Source organism: Pelophylax lessonae (genome assembly GCF_965119305.1).
Source record: "Pelophylax lessonae genome assembly, chromosome: 12".
NCBI lineage: Eukaryota > Metazoa > Chordata > Amphibia > Anura > Ranidae > Pelophylax > Pelophylax lessonae.
The window spans coordinates 109,284,566-109,307,442 of NC_138779.1; the positions used below are offsets into that span (position 1 = coordinate 109,284,566).

General features: G+C 45.0%; 1 protein-coding gene across 2 annotated transcripts in view; it reads left to right on the plus strand.

Moving 5' to 3' along the window:
* The window catches only part of CACNG7 (calcium voltage-gated channel auxiliary subunit gamma 7), a 228,721-nt gene that overhangs the window by 182,754 nt on the left and 23,090 nt on the right, over positions 1-22,877 (plus strand). For both annotated transcript variants that reach the window (XM_082273697.1, XM_082273698.1), the window contains exon 4: positions 7,537-7,677. In XM_082273697.1, the coding sequence (XP_082129823.1) occupies positions 7,537-7,677 (141 nt within the window). The remainder of the gene's footprint in view (positions 1-7,536; positions 7,678-22,877) is intronic.

The following is a 22,877-nucleotide window of genomic DNA, read 5'->3' on the forward strand; positions in this document are numbered from 1 at the left end:
GTGGACACTGATTGAGTACAGGTGTGTGTGGGGGGTGGGGAGGGCTGCTCAACCTCGATAGTCTGGTCAGACCGAATACATAATAAACAGGCAAAAAAATTGGGGGAGCATACCCATCCCCCACACACACCTGTACTCAATCAGTGTCCACCATCAAGTGGATATAGGAGGAGTCCCCTGTAGTGCATTTGCACATTTTTCCCAGCAAGGAGTATTATCTCCATGGGTTAGAAAGGCTGAATTCATCTCTTTTTCATGGATAGTGTAGCACCCACTGATAATGGGGTACTTTGACGCAGTAGTGGGCTTGAGCACGATATGGCCATATGGTGGGACCAAACCCCCATTTTTATTTATGGACTCTCTTCAGATTTGGTAGTAATTTCCTTTGCATTTGTGCGCTATTCTTTGTGACATGTAATTATCCTGTAAGGTTTCCGTGAATAGACGGCCCTTATGCGAGTGTGTAGTCCCCTCTTCCCAGTCAATGTCGGGATAATTGAAGTCCCCCAATATGATGACTGATCCTAGCTTTGCCACCTTACCCAAAAGTGCTAAAAATTCCTGCTCTACCTCCTCCCCTTGTTTAGGTGGCCTATAGCAAACCCCCACAATTACTTTTCCCTTTTCTCCTTCCCTATGGAGTTCTACCCATACAGATTCTAACTCCATACTCATCCCTTCCGTAATGTCACTCCTCTCAATCACCTTTACATTATTCTTGACGTAGAGACAAACTCCTCCCCCTCTTTTTCCTACCCTGTCCTTCCGGTACACTGAATACCCTTGGATATTTGCCAGCCAGTCATGTGAGGGGTCGAACCAAGTCTCCGTTATTCCCACTAGGTCTATGTCCTCCTCATGTACTAACATTTCCAACTCATCCATTTTATTAGCTAGGCTCCTGGCATTAGCATATACCCCTCTTAGTTTTACGGAAGTTAAACGTGATTGGTGGTTATGTTTATTCCTGTTTGGTCTGCGGTTCTCCCGCACAGACCTACCGATTGACGCTGTGGACCTACTGTCGCTGCTGACCCTACAACTGTCTTCAGTCCTTTGTTCCCTCCTAATTGACTCTACTTCTGAGCCCTCCCCCCCGTCTCCTAGTTTAAAAGCTCCTCCAACTTGGTGGCCATCTTTCTCCCCAAAAGAGCTGTACCGCCCCCATTAAGGTGCAGCCCATCCTTACTAAAGAGCCGGTAGCCGACTGAGAAGTCGGCCCAGTTCTCCAGGAACCCAAACCCCTCCTTCCTACACCAATTCCTCAGCCACTTGTTAAGTTCCCTAATCTCCTTCTGCCTCTCCTGTGTGGCTCGAGGTACAGGCAGTATTTCAGAGAAAACCACCTTGGAGGTCCTTTTCCTCAGTCTATTACCTAAGTCCCTGAAATCGTTCTTTAGGATCCTCCACCTACCTTTAACTTTGTCATTAGTGCCCACATGCACCATGACCGCTGGGTCATCCCCAGCCCCCCACATCAATCTGTCTGCCAGATCTGCAATGTGCCGAACTCGGGCGCCCGGTAAACAACAAACTGTTCGGTTCACGAGATCTTTTTTACAGATTGCCCTCTCTGTCCTATTGATAATTGAGTCCCCAACTACCACAACCTTTCTAACCTTTCCTGAGTTACAGCCCCCCTTCTTCCTGGAGCCGTCCCTCCCCTGGCAGCTGGGGGAGGGTGCATGCTCCAGCTCTGCCACCCCTGAGCTGATATCCCCCTCAACCTACAACTCGGCAAACATGTTGGGGTGTACCAACTCAGGACTGGCCTCCCTGACACTCCTCCCCCTAACATTCCTATTAGTCACCCAGCTGCGTACCTCTGCTGCTTGCGTCTCCTCTATTCCTCCCTCCTCTATGCTGGCCCCTGCCAGCGTCTGATGGGTAATGTCCAAGCTCCTTTCCAGGTTGTAGATGCCACGCAGTCTTGTCACTGTGTTCTCTAGATCCACGATGTGGGCTTCCAGAGCAACAAGTTGCTCACATCTTGCACAGCAGTATTCGTCCTCGATTGGTTCATCAAGGAACGCATTTCATTCCTAATGCCAAAAGTCCATCTCTGTGACTCTATACAAGAGTAATAGTAATTGGTTGTCCAACTTGCCCAAGGACAGCAGACACCTGCCTTAGACGAGATGAAATAGTTAATTTGCCATCTTGGCGCATGAATAGGGATTTTGGCACATATTAACACAGCACTATTGCAATACTGTGGTTTTACAAGGTAATTATGGATTAGAAAGGGTTAATAGTGTTTAGGCTTAGAGTTGGGTTAAGGTTAGGATTAAAAGTTAAGAGTGGGGCTGGGATTTAGGAGGTTAAGAATTTAGTCACATTAACATTTATGTCATGTTCTGACTTCACTCAGGAGCCATTCATATAAACACCACACCAAATGTGAAAATTTCTAAATCAATTATAAGAATTGAAGCACTCCCCAACCCACCATATCAATTGCAACAAGGTACCACTGTACTTCTCTAGCGATCTACAAAATTAGTAAAAAAAAAGTAATCTCTCTTACAAATTCTTGCCTAATTCCTCCAAGTGCAAACCTCCATCCGATCATAATAATCACGTCATACTTATCTATAGTACCACATCCAGTTCCATGTTCCAAGCTTTGGTACCATTTCTGGAAGTATGTACAGTACCAAGATGTTTCTGTGCCTTGAGCCTCAGTTCGGATCCCAACATAGGATGCTCAAACATTTCTTGATTCCTCTCTGGAGATCCAAATATTTAAAAAAAAGTATTTTTTTTTTTGTTCTGTCAGCCAAATAAGCTTATAGATATTCAAACAGCAGATAGGAGGAAAATTGAATATATGAGACTACTCTTTACAGAAAGTAATGCAAATACGTAACAATTAATTTCGATTGCCCATTATACTTCAGATTTGCTGATCTCTTTGGACCCCAGAGCAGCTGTCCCAACTGCATTCACCCTATTTCACATTTGTTTCTGTCATCTGATCATATGAAAGGCATGAGGACTTCCCTCTATCAATGGGGGAAGAAAAAAAAAAAAAGGGAGAAAGACTATGTAAAATCTGCAGCGAGGACTGGGATGGGAATAGAGGGCATTTGCCCACTGGGCTAGTAATAATAAGATAGTTTGGGTTGATGACCATGAGTGGAGATTCTTCACCATTTAGACACTGTTCAGAGCAGGATCCACAGTCAGTAAAATATGCTGGATGCATATATGGTTACCCATCCCTTTCAGATATAATCTCATGGCAGAGGAAAGTCTTCTAATGCCAACTTCTTTTAGGACTCTCAGATGTTATATGACTGAATGCTGAAAGTCGCAAAGGAAGCTGAAGCTGGAAGATGTAAAATGCATATTACAAAAACCATGACCTTTAAGAACACTCATTGTTTACCATTCTTACCAATAATGAGACATCCTGGCACAGTTTGTATGTTGCACTTTATTTAACATACAGAAATTTGCCCCAACTATGAAATGAATAGTTGATTGTTCTTACTTCACCAAGTCAAAGATTCCCAGTCCCCTCCTTGAAATATGGGGATGAAGAACAACTTTGCCTCCTTAGAGACAAATAGATGTATATGTAGCACCCTCCTAGGTAGGTGATAGTGAGAGAGTATAGTTTTTGGCTATGTCTGCCTATTAGAGAGCAGGATCTGTTAGTGAGGTCTGCTCATGGTGCTCAGTATGCGATTAATTATGTCTAGAGAGTGTTTTACATTGGTCCAATAGGGAGGCATGTTGGGCAGTGGAAGGAAACCTGACAAATGGATGCATTGGCTTTGGTACAGTCCTGGTGATTGACAGGGGCAGGTCGCCTCGGTGCATTCTGGGATACTGTATAAAAGCCAGGAGCACTTGTGCTGCGGGGTCTATGGCTGGAGAGCAGAGTCCTGGAGGGAGGGTGGCGGCTGACTCCTCCTCTGTAGCAGTGGCACACGGGCTCAGGAGGTCGTCCTGAGGGCCAGAGGAATGGAGCTGAACCCAGAGGTCCAGGAGAGCTGACTGGGGGGGGGGGGGAGACACTGGAGACCCTGGAAAAACAGTATCATGAGTACTGGGGATCATGTCAAGGGGCCTGATCTGAGGGGGGCCACCCCAGGAGTAGGATAATCAGTGGACGGGTGTCAGCAGCCAAGAAAGAGGACACTAAGGAGAGTGTCCTGAAGATACATTTAGTTTATCAAGTCATCTGGGAAAGAGACTTAAAGCTAAATTCACCACAGTGGCAGGGTGGATCAACAGCCTGGCTGTACCAAGAGATAGAAGTCCTCAAATCTTGTGCATAGTTAATTCGGAGTATCCCAAATCCCCCTTCTCACATCTCTAATTTATCAATAAAACACAAAAACAACTACATACCCCTGGACTGTTTATTGAAGGAGCCAAGAAGGAAAGAGAGAGACTATTAACGTCAAAGTTGCTAACGGTAACCCAGGGGGACTCGTAAGTGTGAAATCCAGCAGTCCTCTAGGGGCCAGTGCTACATATACATACATCACACCATACACACACATTTACATGGGCAAACATTTAAAAAATAATTCAGTGGAGTAGAAGATAACAGCCTACAAGGCACCTGTGGTCAAGACACCTTTAAAAGATCTTCCATTCCCACTTTTAAAGTGGTTGTTAAGCCCCTCGTATGGCTTTCTATAATCATCTTTGTTCTCTAAGCCTGTGTGCCTTTGTCTATGTGTTTTATAAAATAAAATGCTGTGAACACCTTATTTCAGTGTGCTGCTCGGCAATCGAGTGACTGGCTGACTCTCTCCTCTCCCCGTCTGACAACTGCAAGGGGCGGGGCCGAGATTCCCCTGCTGACGTCACTCGGGAGGAGAAGAGGGGAGAGAGAGAGAGCTGGCTGGCCACATCATTGCAAAGCAGCATACTGAAATAAGGTATTCACAGCATTAAAAAAAAGAAAAAAAAACACATAGAAAGAGGCACACAGGCTTAGAAAACAAAGAGGGTTGCATAACATATAAACAGTTATTTCAGCTGCAACAGGAGGGCGGGGGCGGGGGGGGAGGCTGACACAGGAGACAGAGAGGAGGGCTGCAGATGACTGAGGCTCGTACACTGACCACGGTGTCAGGGCTCAGCAGCCATGATACACTGTGGTCAGTGTACAGAGGGGAGGGTAGAAACTGGCAGGATCAGCCAGGTTTTTTTAGGTAATAGAAGGGGCCAAATTACACAGCACAAGCACTGCTTTAAGGGAATAGGATCCATTTTTTTTTTTTTTTAACAAACGCTTAAGTCAGCTACTTTCGGTCGACTGCTTTACGCTACTTAAAACTGAACTCAATGTAAATAATTAGACACACAGCTCAAATACATATTAGATTGCTATTTTACCAGCCAAAGGATTTGCACTTCTTTCTATCCAGTCATGAGATTTACACAGCTCTGTCAGACAGCACAGCCCTGCCTGATAAGGCAGGAAACCTGAATTGATTTTGCTGCAGTTAAGTAACACCAACAGGTTTTGTTCTATCCTCAGACTGTAAATGCACAGTTAAAGTTGAAGCAGCTCTCTGATGAGCTAATTCCTGTCAATGTACTTTCTACTCCTGTCAGCACGCCCTTTGAGGCACATGAGCACACAGCAATTTATTTTAATGAAGTATTAATGAATACAGAGATGCATCCATTTGCATCATATACAGACAGTATATCTGTTTGGATTTCAGCCTTTAGCTCTTCACAATAGTACTGTATCAGGTCCATCTGGCTCAACCAATAAAAAACAAAAAACAGTAAAGAAAACCCAACCATACAATCCCATATACACAATCCCATATCTGCTGTTCGATCCAGAGGAAGGCGAAAAACCCCAGCAAAGCATTAACCAATTTGCTACAGCAGGGGAAAAAATTCCTTCCTGATCCCCCGAGAGGCAATTGGTTATTCCCTGGATAATTTTTATCTCTAAATATTAGTACCCACTTATATTATTAACACCTGGGAAAGAATCCAGGCTTTTTTCAAAGCAATCTAGTGAGCTGGCCAGAACCACCTCTGGAGGGAGTCTATTCCACATTTTCACAGCTCTTACTGTGAAGAAACCTTTCTACTTTTGGAGACAAAATTGCTTTTCCTCTAGATGTAAAGGGTGCCCCTTGTCCTTGATTTTTTATATTATATTTTAATAAATAACATGCATTTTATTATATGTGCATAAAATAAAATGCTTTTATTATATGTGAAAAAAGTACAAAAATACATACAAGATTGCGTTCCAGTTTTCATAGTTGACTCCATTCCATATATTTACACAACAATATTTTGAGTTATTTTTGAATTATGGGGCTCCAAATCTGTGTAGCTTTAAGTATAAATAGCACTGGTATATGATGTATAAAAGAGGGTGAAGATTTTACATTTCATAGTATTATTTTCTTTTTCGTATAATGCTCTGAGTGCAAATAGCTGTATCTCATAGAAGATTAAAATGCACTAATAAAATCCTTCCATCTATAAAAAAAGACATCCCAGGCATTTTATATGGGTATGATTTACAACTTCATTTCAGTTTTCTTTGAAGAAGACTTTTATATATTGATGCTCGAAAAAGAGAATGGCATTTTACCAGCAAAAACACCATTATTGCCCCTTTTTCCTCATTTGTAATAAAGCTGGATGAGCAATATGTTTTCTAAATTCAAGAGAGATGTGTATACTCACTTGAATTTTGGTGTGCTTTGAGTATTTTTGCCATGTCTGTGTGGTATTCCAGTGTGAAACTTTGCTTCTCTACAGGAGCTGCCTGTCATGAAGACCGATCATTTCTGTTCTTATCTTTGTGTAGGGTGACTGGTCTTGTTTCCACCTCCTTGTGTAGTTCTCTGCAGGTAGACTGTAGTGGGTGAGGCCTGCTGGGTCCCTCCCACAGCTCTACTCTCTGCATAGGCTATGTGCAGGGCAGTGATATTTTCACTGCTACTTTTATAAGGTAATATCTATGTTTGCAAAGGCATTTGGTGCATACTAAAGTGTTGAGGAATATTTTTCGATAAACATTTTGTGTCCTAAGTTCAGCTTTAAAGTTCAACTCCAGCCCATTTTTTTTTTATCTATGACAGAGGGTAAAGGATACATTTTCTGTTGGGTGTGTATGTATAGTTTGTGTTCCTTTTGCTTACTTCCTGCCATAGGGTCACAACACCCTACTTCGATCTCCCTCTCAGCACACATAATCTTTCACCATTTTCACCATTAGAAAAACCCAGCTTGAGAAATGCCATGCAGCCATCACTAGAATGCATGTAGACAGTAAGCAGCTCTAAAGAGGTTGCAGGACATCAGTATCACTGAGATGCTACAAAGTCTAAAAAATAAAAAAAATAACATTAAAAAAAATGGCCAATCGTTTATGGTAAACAGTGCTTTTGCAAACCAAATGTCACTCTGTTTGAGTTTACATCTACTTTAACACCGTCTGTTTAGTTGTGTATATATTTACTCTTATGTATTATGTTGACATTTGGGGTTTTACTGAATTTTTATTTTTTATTTTTTTGTATGCAGAGACTATCCGCAGTGCAACCCCATTTCCTATGGTTAGCCTTTTTCTTGTGTTTACGGCCTTTGTCATCAGCAACATCGGGCATATCCGACCACAGAGGACCATACTAGCATTTGTTTCTGGAATTTTCTTCATACTTTCTGGTAAGTTCCTAAAACTTAGTTCAAGTACCAGGTCCTTTTTATAGCCCATCTCCTCTGCTGCTAACACTTACCTTCCCCACACACTCCTGAAGCCCTGTTTACCAGCTGGAGCTTATGCAAATACCAGGTATGTGGAAGCATGTATTCTTCTCCACTTCTTCCAACTATGCATGAAATCTGTGTGGCCAATTACAGGGTCCAAGTACTGTTACAATTGGGAGGAGGGAAGGTCCCTGTGAATCAAAAATTATAGAATTTACAGACAAATCAACACTGAGCTTACACAGGGTTTTCTACCCACGATTGTGGATGGTGAAAAGCGTGTTAACCACTTGACGACTGCCGCACGACTATATACGGCGGCAGTCAGCCCCTCACAGGCAAAGTGACGTAGGGATACATCACTAGCCTGTGAGGCTCTAGGGAGCGAGCGAGCGCGCCGCCGGAGGCGCGCTCCCGCTCCCTCACGGACCCCCCCGCGCATGTGAGCGGTGGACCCGATGTCCGCCGCTCACTCGCGATCGTCGGTTACACCGGGAGAAAGGCAGGCGGCTAATGTAAACAAAGCCGCCTGTCTTTCTCCCCTGTGTAACAGCAGAGATCATACGGTCCTGCTATGTAGGACCGTAGATCTCTGCTGTTACATGAAAAGCCACATCCAATCACAGTTAGAAGCATGCCCCTAGGGGCACACTTAACCCATTCCCTGCCAGTGTCATTTTTACAGTAACAGTACATATGTATAGCACTGATTACTGTAGTAATGTCACTGGTACCCCCAAAAGTGTCAAAAATGTCAGTCAAGGGTCCTATCTGTCCGCCGCAATGTCGCAGTCCCGCAAAAGAAATTGCAGATCGCCACCATTACTCGTTAAAAAAAAAAAACAATAAAAAATGACAAAAATCTTTCCCTTAGTTAGTAAATGCAATAACTTTTGCGCAAACCAATCAAAATACGCTTATTGCAATTTTTTTTACCAAACATATGTAGCACAAAACAAATTGGCCTAAAATGTTAAAAAGTTTAGATTTTTACTTTTTTTGGGGGGGAATTTCATATAAAAAAAATTTAAACATTTTGTTGTTTTTGCAAATTGTCGCTCTTTTTTTGTTTATAGCGCATGATCGAAAAATCACACAGGTGATCAAACACCACCAAAAGAAAGCTCTGTTTGTGGGAAAAAAAGGACATAAATTTCATTTAAGTACAGCATCGAGTGACCGCGCAATTGTCCGTTAAAGTCACGCAGTGCCGAATCGCAAAATAGGCCCTGGTCAGGAAGGGGGTAAAATCTTCTGGGGCTTAAGTGGTTAAGGAGTGCTGAGTAGATAAGTATTGGTAGCAGAAGAGGTAAACTATAGGGAGACCCTAAATAGGAAAAGTGATACATGCATATAAAAAAGCACTTTGATAAAAAAAAAATAAAAATAAATCACCCCCTTTAAAACAAATTTGCTGTGTTTAAAATATCTACCCAATGGTGATATTTCAGTCATAGGTGGAGTCTGCCGGACTAAATCTCCTATTGGCATTTTGTATATTCTGGAGTCAACAGCTCCATCTCCCTGCTATCATTTCTGATCTGTTATCTCCAGATTTGAAGATTTATGTGTCTCCTCCCACCTTAATAAAAGGAAAAGACCAACATGGAGAGTACACCCCATCATACTGGTCACCTTTTCATAATTTAAAGTCCAGTGTGCTGTGATCAGGGGGCAGTGATGACAATCTTTTCTTTGTCTTCCGAACTGAATGATTAGAACATCATTCAACCCAGAAGGCTAAGGGCATCTTCTGGCCAAAGTATTACTGAGGGAACAGCTTTAAAATGAAGGTGAGTATTGCATACGTAAATGCTTTTTTTGATGATATTTAAAACAAAAACTTGGGAGACGGGTAAAAAAAATAACAATATTGGGGTTATTATTTAAATGTCAATTTGACTCAACGGCTATGCTTTTTACTTAAAGTATAACTAAAGGCAAACTTTTTTGAGTTTATGATTGTAGATGTATTAGAATGTAGATGGATTAGAACACCAATTAGGTTTTTTATTGCTGACTGTGTCCCCCTTTAGGGGGCTTCACCCTCTCTATTTCTTCTGTTTACCGTTAATATTTAAAGTGAAAATAAAAGAAAATCACAGATTTTGGGTTGTCCCCAGAAAAGTAATGGAAGGGAAATCTTCCAATGGGGGCACTAGTTCTCGTGGCCTAGGGGGCCCAAGGGATTCCCTTAATATGCAGGGATTTCCTCTCACCTCCTGTTATTTGCTATGGGGCAGGAAATGAAGGTAAATTTCCACAATGAGACAAAAATAGTAAAAATAAAAAGACAGGGGTAATAACCCTCTCTTACGCTATCCAAAAAAAAAAAAAGTTTTCCTATAGTTCTACTTTAATAGCAAATACTTTTATTCAGACGGTGGGTGTAGTCTGTCTGTAAAATGTACCTCTGAAACATTGCTGTGACATATAAATGGTTATTGTACCCACACTATGATTTTGTGTTCAGTGTCCTGTCTATGTATAGTGTACTCACAACCATATGTGAATAATTTACACATATATGAAACTAATTATAAAAGTGCATGAAAAGGTAAATATAAAATAAATGAAGGTGAGATTGAAGCTGCTGCTACTATGTAAGGTTAGAAAAACCTCATATGATGACAAAAGGTTGTTAAAACTTAGCGCTGCTTCCACCAATCAATCACATGTGCTAAATAATGAATAAAGTGCCAGTGCAATAAATAATATATAAAGGATTGCAATGGAAAGGAGTAATTAAACAAATAAAGGTCCTTCAATGCAAATAAGATGCCAGTGTTAGTGATTCCTTCTTGTATAGGGTTCAGGTGACACTCTGTGCTCCCCTCCTTAGCCCCACTCACCAGCAATATAATTCAAAGCAGCTTGGTATGATCCTTAATCAATGGATGGATGGGTCTAGCTCCTTACTTCTCTGTCAGTTAACAAGGCTCTCAGCATAATAGTGATGCTTAATCCAATGAAGAGAGAGATAATCTCAGCATAATACTGTTTGTTATATTGAAAAATAAAAACATAAATGCACTTACAGCAGTTATAAATTTCGAGCATATATACCACAAGAGATCACCGCCACAGCATTCCTATCAGCTGCCGGGTTGGCGTCGCTATCTCTTTCCCTGCTTGACGTGTTTCACCCCTCCCACTGGGCGTCTTCAGAAGCTGGGGGCGCTCTTGACTGGCTCTCTCTTATACCCGCCGTTGGCAAAGAAACTGGATTCTCTTCGCTCACTCCTGCAAGTCAGCTGCGGTTTCTGTAAGTCTCCCTCCTAGACTCGGCTTCCTCCTCTGACTGCTGTTCCAGCAGGGGCTTCGCCTCTTCATACACACTCAGGGAGGAGAGAAAGTTTAACACTAAACTTCCTCCTGTGCCTTTGTGTCCATGATTCTAATTTGAAGGTGAATGGTAAACAAGTGGTGATTCTGACAGCCAGCTGCAGGAAGTTCATGGCAATGGATACAAACGGCAGGAAAAATATAATTTAGAGTAGAGACTTTCATCATTGTCTTTCATACTCTAAATAATAATTTTGTATGGAGTTTTTCTTTACCAAAAGCTTAAGCTATTGCAGTGCTTATAAATAGAGTTGAGCGGACACCTGGATGTCCGTGTTCGGCAGGTTCGGCCGAACTTTAAAAAAAAGTCCGGGTCCGTGTCCCGGACTTTTGCCAAACTTTTCCCGGACACCGAACCCCATTGAAGTCAATGGGGACCCGAACTTTCAGGCACTAAAATGGCTCTAAAACACCAATGGAAATGGCTAGAGTGCTGCAAATGGCAGCAAAACGTTGTTAAGAGCATGGCAAGTGCTCTGCAAACAAATGTGGATAGGGAAATAACTTAAAACAACAAAAAAAAAACAGAAAAATAAAACAATGTTCTTCATCTCTGAAGGACAAGGCCCATATGGAGTAGGAGGGAGGTTGAGGTGGTGGTGGATGTGGCGGTCTCATAGACGTGCGCACAGGGTGTGCCGGATGTGCCTGGGCACACCCTAATCACCTAGGGTACATAGCATTATCGCTCTGTTTGCCAGTGAGGAGATGGGAAAGATCTCCCTCGGACCTGCTCTGCTCTATTTCTCTTTGCCAGCAGGGAGAGTAATGTATCGGGGCCATGTACATGTAGGCAAACACATGCATGTGTATTTCAACTTTGGGGTGCACACCCTAATGCAATAGGCTGCGCACACCTATGGGCGGTGTAGTGTGGAAGCGGCGGTGGAGGAGGACCAGGGCCGGATTAAGAGCATCATAGGCTTGGTGCTGAGGATTTTGAAGGGCCTTAAGGGCCGTGCCTTGGCATGCACCCAGAGGAGGAAGGGTGCAGCCATGCATGCCTAATTCAACATGGGATGCTGTCTCTGAAGCCCATAAACACGTCCATGCATCGGCAATAGGGTTGAGCGGACACCTAGATGTCCGTGTTCGACGGGTTCGGCCGAACTTTAAAAAAAAGTCCGGGTCCGTGTCCCGGACTTTTACCGAACTTTTCCCGGACACCGAACCCCATTGAAGTCAATGGGGACCCGAACTTTAAGGCACTAAAATGGCTCTAAAACACCAAAGGAAAGGGCTAGAGTGCTGCAAATGGCAGCAAAACGTAATTAAGAGCATGGCAAGTGCTCTGCAAACAAATGTGGATAGGGAAATAACTTAAAACAACAAAAAAAAACAGAAAAATAAAACAATGTTCTTCTTCATCTCTGAAGGACGAGGCCCATATGGAGTAGGAGGGAGGTTGAGGTGGTGGTGGATGTGGCGGTGACATAGGCGTGCGCACAGGGTGTGCTGGGTGTGCCTGGGCACACCCTAATCACCTAGGGCACATAGCATTGCCAGTGAGGAGATGGGAAAGATCTCCCTGGGACCTGCTCTGCTCTATTTCTCCTTGCCTACAGGTACATGGCCCCGATACATTACTCTCCCTGCTGGCAAACACATGCATGTGTATTTCAACTTTGGGGTGCACACCTTAATGCAATAGGCTGCGCACACCTATGGGCGGTGTAGGTGGAAGCGGCGGTGGAGGAGGACCAGGGCCGGATTAACAGCATCATGGGCTTGGTGCTGAGGATTTTGAAGGGCCTTAGGGCCGTGCCTTGCCATGCACCCAGAGGAGGAAGGGTGCAGCCATGCATGCCTAATTCAACATGGGATGCTGTCTCTGAAGCCCATAAACACATCCATGCATCGCCAACTGTCCCTCCTTGTCCGGCCTTCACGCTGTGTGGGGAGGTTCTGAGGGTGCTGCCTGGGGAAGCGAGCATAGAAGCCAGACTTCTGTGTTTACAAGTGACAGAAGAGCGGTAACAGTGAATATGGCCAACCCGGGGCCTATATAAAAGGTAGGGGCCTGGAGCTGCAGCTCCAATAGACCCTACATTAATCTGGCCCTGAGGAGGAGGACGAGGTAGCCAACACTGCTTCTTTTCACAAATTTTAAATGAGGGTACACCCCAAAAGAGTGAGAAAGAGCAAAAATGGAACAATGGGTGGGTAAGGTCGGTATCCATTGCTATTCTGCATAAGGTACGGAAAAGTCCCGTGGGATCCATGCCTGGTTCATTTTAATGAACGTGAGCTTGTCCACATTGTCTCTGGACAGGCGGCTGCGCTTGTCTGTTATAACGCCCCCAGCCGTGCTAAATACCCGTTCAGATAATACACTGGCTGCAGGGCACGCCAGCACCTCCAAGGCGTAAAGGGCAAGCTCAGGCCATGTGCCCAATTTGGAGACCCAGAAGTTGAAGGGGGCAGACCCGTCATTCACTACATGTAGGCGTGTGCACACATACTGCTCCATCATGTTGGTAAAATGCTGCCTCCTGCTAAGACGTTCCATCTGAGCTGCTGGTGCTGCTGTTTGTTGTGGCGTGCTGACAAAGCTTTTCCACATTTCGGCCATGCTAACCCTGCCTTCTGAGGTGCTGGCGGTGCCCTGGTTGCGTTGGCGACCTCCTCCTCCTCCTCCTCTGCCTTGTGCTTCCACTGTGGCCCCGCTGTCAGATGGGAATGCCAGCAGCATGGCGTCTACCAGCGTGCGCTTGTACTCGCGCATCTTGCGATCGCGCTCCAGTGAGTGAATTAAGGACGGTACGTTGTCCTTGTAACGGGGATCCAGCAGCGTGGCCACCCAGTAATCAGCACAAGTTAGAATGTGGGCAACTCGGCGGTCGTTGTGGAGACACTGCAGCATGTAATCGCTCATGTGTGCCAGGCTGCCCAGAGGCAACGAAAGGCTGTCCTCTGTGGGAGGTGTATGGTCCGTGTCCTCTGTATCCCCCCAGCCACGCACCAGTGATGGCCATGAGCTGGCCTGGGTGCCACCCTGCTGTGAACATGGTTCCATCTCCTCCTCCAGCTCCTCCTCCTCCTCATCCTCCTCATCCTCCAGAACTGTGCCCCTGCTGGACAATTGCGTCCCTGGCGTTTGCGTGTGCAGGAACCCACCCTCGGAGCCCCTTGCGAATGACTGCCCTGAAAGCCTTGGAAATGTTACCTCTTCATCCTCCTCCTCCTCCTCATCCTGTGCCACATCCTCTTCCATCATCGCCCGAATTGTTTTTTCAAGGAGGCATAGAAGTGGGATAGTTAAGCTGAGAACGGCGTCATTGCCACTGGCCATGTTGGTGGAGTACTCAAAACAGCGCAACAAGGCACACAGGTCTCGCATGGAGGCCCAGTTATTGGTGGTGAAGTGGTGCTGTTCCGCAGAGCGACTCACGCGTGCGTGCTGCAGCTGAAACTCCACTATGGCCTGCTGCTGCTCGCACAGTCTTTCCAGCATGTGCAAGGTGGAGTTCCACCTTGTGGGCACGTCACATATGAGGCGGTGAGCGGGAAGGCCGAAGTTACGCTGCAGCGCTGCCAGGCGAGCAGCAGCAGGGTGAGAACGCCGAAAGTGCGCACAAACGGCCCGCACTTTCTGCAGCAGCTCTGACATATCGGGGTAGTTTTTAAGGAACCTCTGCACCACCAAATTCAGCACATGCGCCAGGCAAGGGATGTGCGTCAAACCGGCTAGGCCCAGAGCTGCTATGAGATTTCGCCCGTTATCGCACACCACCAGGCCGGGCTTGAGGCTCGCTGGCAGCAACCACTCATTTGTCTGCTGTTCCATGCTCCTCCACAACTCCTGCGCGGTGTGTGGTTTGTCCCCCAAACAGGCAAGTTGTAAAACTGCCTGCTGTCGTTTACCCCTGGCCGTGCTGAAGTTGGTGGTGAAGGTGTTACGCTGTCCGGATGAGGAGGCGGTAGAGGATGAGGAAGCGGAGTAGGAGGAGTTAGGAACAGGAGGCAAACTGAAGCGCCCTGCAATCCTCGGTGGTGGAAGGACATGCGCCAAATTGCTATCCGCCTCAGGCCCATCCGCCACTGCATTTACCCAGTGTGCCGTTAGGGAGATATAACGCCCCTGACCGTGCTTACTGGTCCACGTATCCGTAGTTAGGTGGACCTTGGCACAGATGGCGTTGCGCAGTGCACACCTGATTTTTTCCCCCACTTGGTTGTGCAGGGAAGGGATGGCTTGCCTGGAAAAGTAGTGGCGGCTGGGCACGACGTACTGTGGGACAGCCACCGACATAAGGTTTTTAAAACTGTGCGTCTCCACCAGACGGAATGACAGCATTTCAAAGGCCAATAATTTTGAAATGCTGGCATTCAGGGCCAGGGATCGCGGGTGGGTAGGGGGGTACTTCCTCTTCCTCTCAAGTGTTTGGGAGATGGAAAGCTGAACGCTTCCACGGGACATTGTGGAGATGGTTGTTGGTGACCCAGGTGGTGGTGTTGCTGACAGATCGTCTGTTTGCGGGGTGGCAGGTGCCGGTATCACTACAGATGTGGCTGGAGCGGCCGAGACTGCAGCAGAAGAGGAAGCAGGATGAGCCAGAGACGTTTCTTGGTTTTGAAGGTGTGTACTCCACTGCAGCTCGTGCTTTGCACTTAGATGCCTGATCATGCAGGTTGTGCTCAGGTTGAGAAGGTTCATGCCTCGCTTCAAGCTCTGATTGCACAGGGTGCAAACCACTCGTGTCCTGTCATCAGCACATTTTCTAAAGAACTTCCACGCTAGAGAACTCCTTTGAGCTGACTTTGGTGCGCTCGTTCCCTTGCTGCGTTGGGCAGTAGCGGGCGTAGTGTCTAGGGCACGGCCGCTCCGCTTCTGCACCCTGCTCCCTCTTCTGCTGTGCTGGTGGCTCTGTGCGACCACCGCCTCTTCCTCCAAACTACTCAGTTCACCTGCATGACGTTCATTCCATGTGGGGTCGAGGACCTCATCGTCCTCCACATCATCTTCCACCCAGTCTTCACCCCTGCCCTCCTTGTCGGTCTCCACAATGCTGAACGCCGCAGCAGTTGGCACCTGCGTTTCGTCATCATCGGAGACGTGCTGCGATGATCCTTGCATGTACTCATCTTGAGGAATAAGTGGTTGGGCATCGCTGCACTCAATCTCTTCCACTTCTGGGGCAGGGCTAGGTGGATGGCCCTGGGAAACCCTGCTGACAGAGTCCTCAAAAAGAATAAGAGACTGCTGTATGGCTTGGGGCTCAGACTGCTGGCCTGATTTGCAAGGGGGTGAGGTGAAAGACGGTTGGACATTGGCTGCAGGTGCCAACTCTGACCTTTCTGCAGTAGACTGGGTGGGAGACAATGTGAAGGAACTGGAGGCACTGTCAGCAGCAAACCAATCTACTATCGCCTCAACTTGTTCTGGCCTCATCACTTCTAGGGGCGTTTGATGCCCTACCAAATACTGATGCAGGTTCTGTCGCCTACTCACACTTGAGGAAGGTGTTTCACTTGTGCGTGTAGCTGGCACAGATCGATCATGTCCTCTCCTTGCAACAGGAGCTCTACCAGCAGCACCACGACCCAGGCCACGGCCCTTATTTGACGGTCTCCTCATATTTCTGTAATTTAAGATCTTGCCCTAGAAAGGTTTTTATTGAATAGCGGAATAGAAAATATGATCCAAAAAAAGTGTATGTATATCACACGTACACAACCACACTAGGCCCCAATTACTATTGTTTGTACCCCTAAAAGGCTAGATGAGGAGTAGGGGGAGTATGGAACAGGCAGCACCCTCAAACCTTCAGAAGTATGAGATGAACCCCAACAACTTGGAAAGGTGGATCTCTCTCACACGTACCGACACAGAGTATCCCGCAATTCAATTGATCCTCAAAGGTTTTTATTGAATAGCGGAATAGGAAATATGATCAAAAAAAGTGTATGTATCTCGCACGTACACAACCACACTAGGCCCCAATTACTATTGTTTGTACCCCTAAAAGGCTAGATGAGGAGTAGGGGGGGTATGGAACAGGCAGCACCCTCAAACCTTCAGAAGTATGAGATGAACCCCAACAACTTGGAAAGGTGGATCTCTCTCACACGTACCGACACAGACTATCCCGCAATTCAATTGATCCCCAAAGGTTTTTATTGAATAGCAGAATAGGAAATATGATCAAAAAAAGTGTATGTATCTCACACGTACAGAAACACACTAGGCCCCAATTACTATTGTTTGTACACCTAAAAGGATGGATGAGGAGGAGGAGGAGTATGGAACAGGCAGCACCCTCAAAGCTTCAGAAGTATGAGATGAACCCCAAAAACTTGGAAAGGTGGATCTCACACGTACCGACACAGACTATTCCGCAATTTAATTGATCCCCAAAGGTTTTTATTGAATAGCGGAATAGGAAATATGATCAAAAAATGTGTATGTATCTCACACGTACAGAAGCACACTAGGCCCCAATTACTATTGTTTGTACACCTAAAAGGATGGATGAGGAGGAGGAGGAGTATGGAACAGGCAGCACCCTCAAAGCTTCAGAAGTATGAGATGAACCCCAAAAACTTGGAAAGGTGGATCTCACACGTACCGACACAGACTATCCCGCAATTTAATTGATCCCCAAAGGTTTTTATTGAATAGCGGAATAGGAAATATGATCAAAAAATGTGTATGTATCTCACACGTACAGAAGCACACTAGGCCCCAATTACTATTGTTTGTACACCTAAAAGGATGGATGAGGAGGAGGAGGAGTATGGAACAGGCAGCACCCTCAAAGCTTCAGAAGTATGAGATGAACCCCAAAAACTTGGAAAGGTGGATCTCACACGTACCGACACAGACTATCCCGCAATTTAATTGATCCCCAAAGGTTTTTATTGAATAGCGGAATAGGAAATATGATCAAAAAATGTGTATGTATCTCACACGTACAGAAGCACACTAGGCCCCAATTACTATTGTTTGTACACCTAAAAGGATGGATGAGGAGGAGGAGGAGTATGGAACAGGCAGCACCCTCAAAGCTTCAGAAGTATGAGATGAACCCCAAAAACTTGGAAAGGTGGATCTCACACGTACCGACACAGACTATCCCGCAATTTAATTGATCCCCAAAGGTTTTTATTGAATAGCGGAATAGGAAATATGATCAAAAAAAGTGTATGTATCTCGCACGTACAGAAACACACTAGGCCCCAATTACTATTGTTTGTACACCTAAAAGGATGGATGAGGAGGAGGAGGAGTATGGAACAGGCAGCACCCTCAAAGCTTCAGAAGTATGAGATGAACCCCAAAAACTTGGAAAGGTGGATCTCACACGTACCGACACAGACTATTCCGCAATTTAATTGATCCCCAAAGGTTTTTATTGAATAGCGGAATAGGAAATATGATCAAAAAATGTGTATGTATCTCACACGTACAGAAGCACACTAGGCCCCAATTACTATTGTTTGTACACCTAAAAGGATGGATGAGGAGGAGGAGGAGTATGGAACAGGCAGCACCCTCAAAGCTTCAGAAGTATGAGATGAACCCCAAAAACTTGGAAAGGTGGATCTCACACGTACCGACACAGACTATCCCGCAATTTAATTGATCCCCAAAGGTTTTTATTGAATAGCGGAATAGGAAATATGATCAAAAAAAGTGTATGTATCTCGCACGTACACAACCACACTAGGCCCCAATTACTATTGTTTGTACCCCTAAAAGGCTAGATGAGGAGTAGGGGGGGTATGGAACAGGCAGCACCCTCAAACCTTCAGAAGTATGAGATGAACCCCAACAACTTGGAAAGGTGGATCTCTCTCACACGTACCGACACAGACTATCCCGCAATTCAATTGATCCTCAAAGGTTTTTATTGAATAGCGGAATAGGAAATATGATCAAAAAAAGTGTATGTATCTCGCACGTACACAACCACACTAGGCCCCAATTACTATTGTTTGTACCCCTAAAAGGCTAGATGAGGAGTAGGGGGAGTATGGAACAGGCAGCACCCTCAAACCTTCAGAAGTATGAGATGAACCCCAACAACTTGGAAAGGTGGATCTCTCTCACACGTACCGACACAGACTATCCCGCAATTCAATTGATCCTCAAAGGTTTTTATTGAATAGCGGAATAGGAAATATGATCAAAAAAAGTGTATGTATCTCGCACGTACACAACCACACTAGGCCCCAATTACTATTGTTTGTACCCCTAAAAGGCTAGATGAGGAGTAGGGGGGGTATGGAACAGGCAGCACCCTCAAACCTTCAGAAGTATGAGATGAACCCCAACAACTTGGAAAGGTGGATCTCTCTCACACGTACCGACACAGACTATCCCGCAATTCAATTGATCCTCAAAGGTTTTTATTGAATAGCGGAATAGGAAATATGATCAAAAAAAGTGTATGTATCTCGCACGTACACAACCACACTAGGCCCCAATTACTATTGTTTGTACCCCTAAAAGGCTAGATGAGGAGTAGGGGGAGTATGGAACAGGCAGCACCCTCAAACCTTCAGAAGTATGAGATGAACCCCAACAACTTGGAAAGGTGGATCTCTCTCACACGTACCAACACAGACTATCCCCCAATTTAACTGATCCCCAAAGGTTTTTGATTAAATAGCGGAATAGAAAATATGATCCCAAAAAAGTGTATGTATATCACACGTACACAACCACACTAGGCCCCAATTACTATTGTTTGTACCCCTAAAAGGCTAGGAGTAGGGGGGAGTATGGAACAGGCAGCACCCTCAAACCTTCAGAAGTATGAGATGAACCCCAACAACTTGGAAAGGTGGATCTCTCTCACACGTACCAACACAGACTATCCCCCAATTTAACTGATCCCCAGAGGTTTTTGATTAAATAGCGGAATAGAAAATATGATCCCAAAAAAGTGTATGTATATCACACGTACACAACCACACTAGGCCCCAATTACTATTGTTTGTACCCCTAAAAGGCTAGGAGTAGGGGGAGTATGGAACAGGCAGCACCCTCAAACCTTCAGAAGTATGAGATGAACCCCAACAACTTGGAAAGGTGGATCTCTCTCACACGTACCAACACAGACTATCCCCCAATTTAACTGATCCCCAAAGGTTTTTGATTAAATAGCGGAATAGAAAATATGATCCCAAAAAAGTGTATGTATATCACACGTACACAACCACACTAGGCCCCAATTACTATTGTTTGTACCCCTAAAAGGCTAGGAGTAGGGGGAGTATGGAACAGGCAGCACCCTCAAACCTTCAGAAGTATGAGATGAACCCCAACAACTTGGAAAGGTGGATCTCTCTCACACGTACCAACACAGACTATCCCCCAATTTAACTGATCCCCAGAGGTTTTTGATTAAATAGCGGAATAGAAAATATGATCCCAAAAAAGTGTATGTATATCACACGTACACAACCACACTAGGCCCCAATTACTATTGTTTGTACCCCTAAAAGGCTAGGAGTAGGGGGGAGTATGGAACAGGCAGCACCCTCAAACCTTCAGAAGTATGAGATGAACCCCAACAACTTGGAAAGGTGGATCTCTCTCACACGTACCAACACAGACTATCCCCCAATTTAACTGATCCCCAGAGGTTTTTGATTAAATAGCGGAATAGAAAATATGATCCCAAAAAAGTGTATGTATATCACACGTACACAACCACACTAGGCCCCAATTACTATTGTTTGTACCCCTAAAAGGCTAGGAGTAGGGGGAGTATGGAACAGGCAGCACCCTCAAACCTTCAGAAGTATGAGATGAACCCCAACAACTTGGAAAGGTGGATCTCTCTCACACGTACCAACACAGACTATCCCCCAATTTAACTGATCCCCAGAGGTTTTTGATTAAATAGCGGAATAGAAAATATGATCCCAAAAAAGTGTATGTATATCACACGTACACAACCACACTAGGCCCCAATTACTATTGTTTGTACCCCTAAAAGGCTAGGAGTAGGGGGAGTATGGAACAGGCAGCACCCTCAAACCTTCAGAAGTATGAGATGAACCCCAACAACTTGGAAAGGTGGATCTCTCTCACACGTACCAACACAGACTATCCCCCAATTTAACTGATCCCCAGAGGTTTTTGATTAAATAGCGGAATAGAAAATATGATCCCAAAAAAGTGTATGTATATCACACGTACACAACCACACTAGGCCCCAATTACTATTGTTTGTACCCCTAAAAGGCTAGGAGTAGGGGGGAGTATGGAACAGGCAGCACCCTCAAACCTTCAGAAGTATGAGATGAACCCCAACAACTTGGAAAGGTGGATCTCTCTCACACGTACCAACACAGACTATCCCCCAATTTAACTGATCCCCAGAGGTTTTTGATTAAATAGCGGAATAGAAAATATGATCCCAAAAAAGTGTATGTATATCACACGTACACAACCACACTAGGCCCCAATTACTATTGTTTGTACCCCTAAAAGGCTAGGAGTAGGGGGGAGTATGGAACAGGCAGCACCCTCAAACCTTCAGAAGTATGAGATGAACCCCAACAACTTGGAAAGGTGGATCTCTCTCACACGTACCAACACAGACTATCCCCCAATTTAACTGATCCCCAGAGGTTTTTGATTAAATAGCGGAATAGAAAATATGATCCCAAAAAAGTGTATGTATATCACACGTACACAACCACACTAGGCCCCAATTACTATTGTTTGTACCCCTAAAAGGCTAGGAGTAGGGGGGAGTATGGAACAGGCAGCACCCTCAAACCTTCAGAAGTATGAGATGAACCCCAACAACTTGGAAAGGTGGATCTCTCTCACACGTACCAACACAGACTATCCCCCAATTTAACTGATCCCCAGAGGTTTTTGATTAAATAGCGGAATAGAAAATATGATCCCAAAAAAGTGTATGTATATCACACGTACACAACCACACTAGGCCCCAATTACTATTGTTTGTACCCCTAAAAGGCTAGGAGTAGGGGGAGTATGGAACAGGCAGCACCCTCAAACCTTCAGAAGTATGAGATGAACCCCAACAACTTGGAAAGGTGGATCTCTCTCACACGTACCAACACAGACTATCCCCCAATTTAACTGATCCCCAGAGGTTTTTGATTAAATAGCGGAATAGAAAATATGATCCCAAAAAAGTGTATGTATATCACACGTACACAACCACACTAGGCCCCAATTACTATTGTTTGTACCCCTAAAAGGCTAGGAGTAGGGGGAGTATGGAACAGGCAGCACCCTCAAACCTTCAGAAGTATGAGATGAACCCCAACAACTTGGAAAGGTGGATCTCTCTCACACGTACCAACACAGACTATCCCCCAATTTAACTGATCCCCAGAGGTTTTTGATTAAATAGCGGAATAGAAAATATGATCCCAAAAAAGTGTATGTATATCACACGTACACAACCACACTAGGCCCCAATTACTATTGTTTGTACCCCTAAAAGGCTAGGAGTAGGGGGAGTATGGAACAGGCAGCACCCTCAAACCTTCAGAAGTATGAGATGAACCCCAACAACTTGGAAAGGTGGATCTCTCTCACACGTACCAACACAGACTATCCCCCAATTTAACTGATCCCCAGAGGTTTTTGATTAAATAGCGGAATAGAAAATATGATCCCAAAAAAGTGTATGTATATCACACGTACACAACCACACTAGGCCCCAATTACTATTGTTTGTACCCCTAAAAGGCTAGGAGTAGGGGGAGTATGGAACAGGCAGCACCCTCAAACCTTCAGAAGTATGAGATGAACCCCAACAACTTGGAAAGGTGGATCTCTCTCACACGTACCAACACAGACTATCCCCCAATTT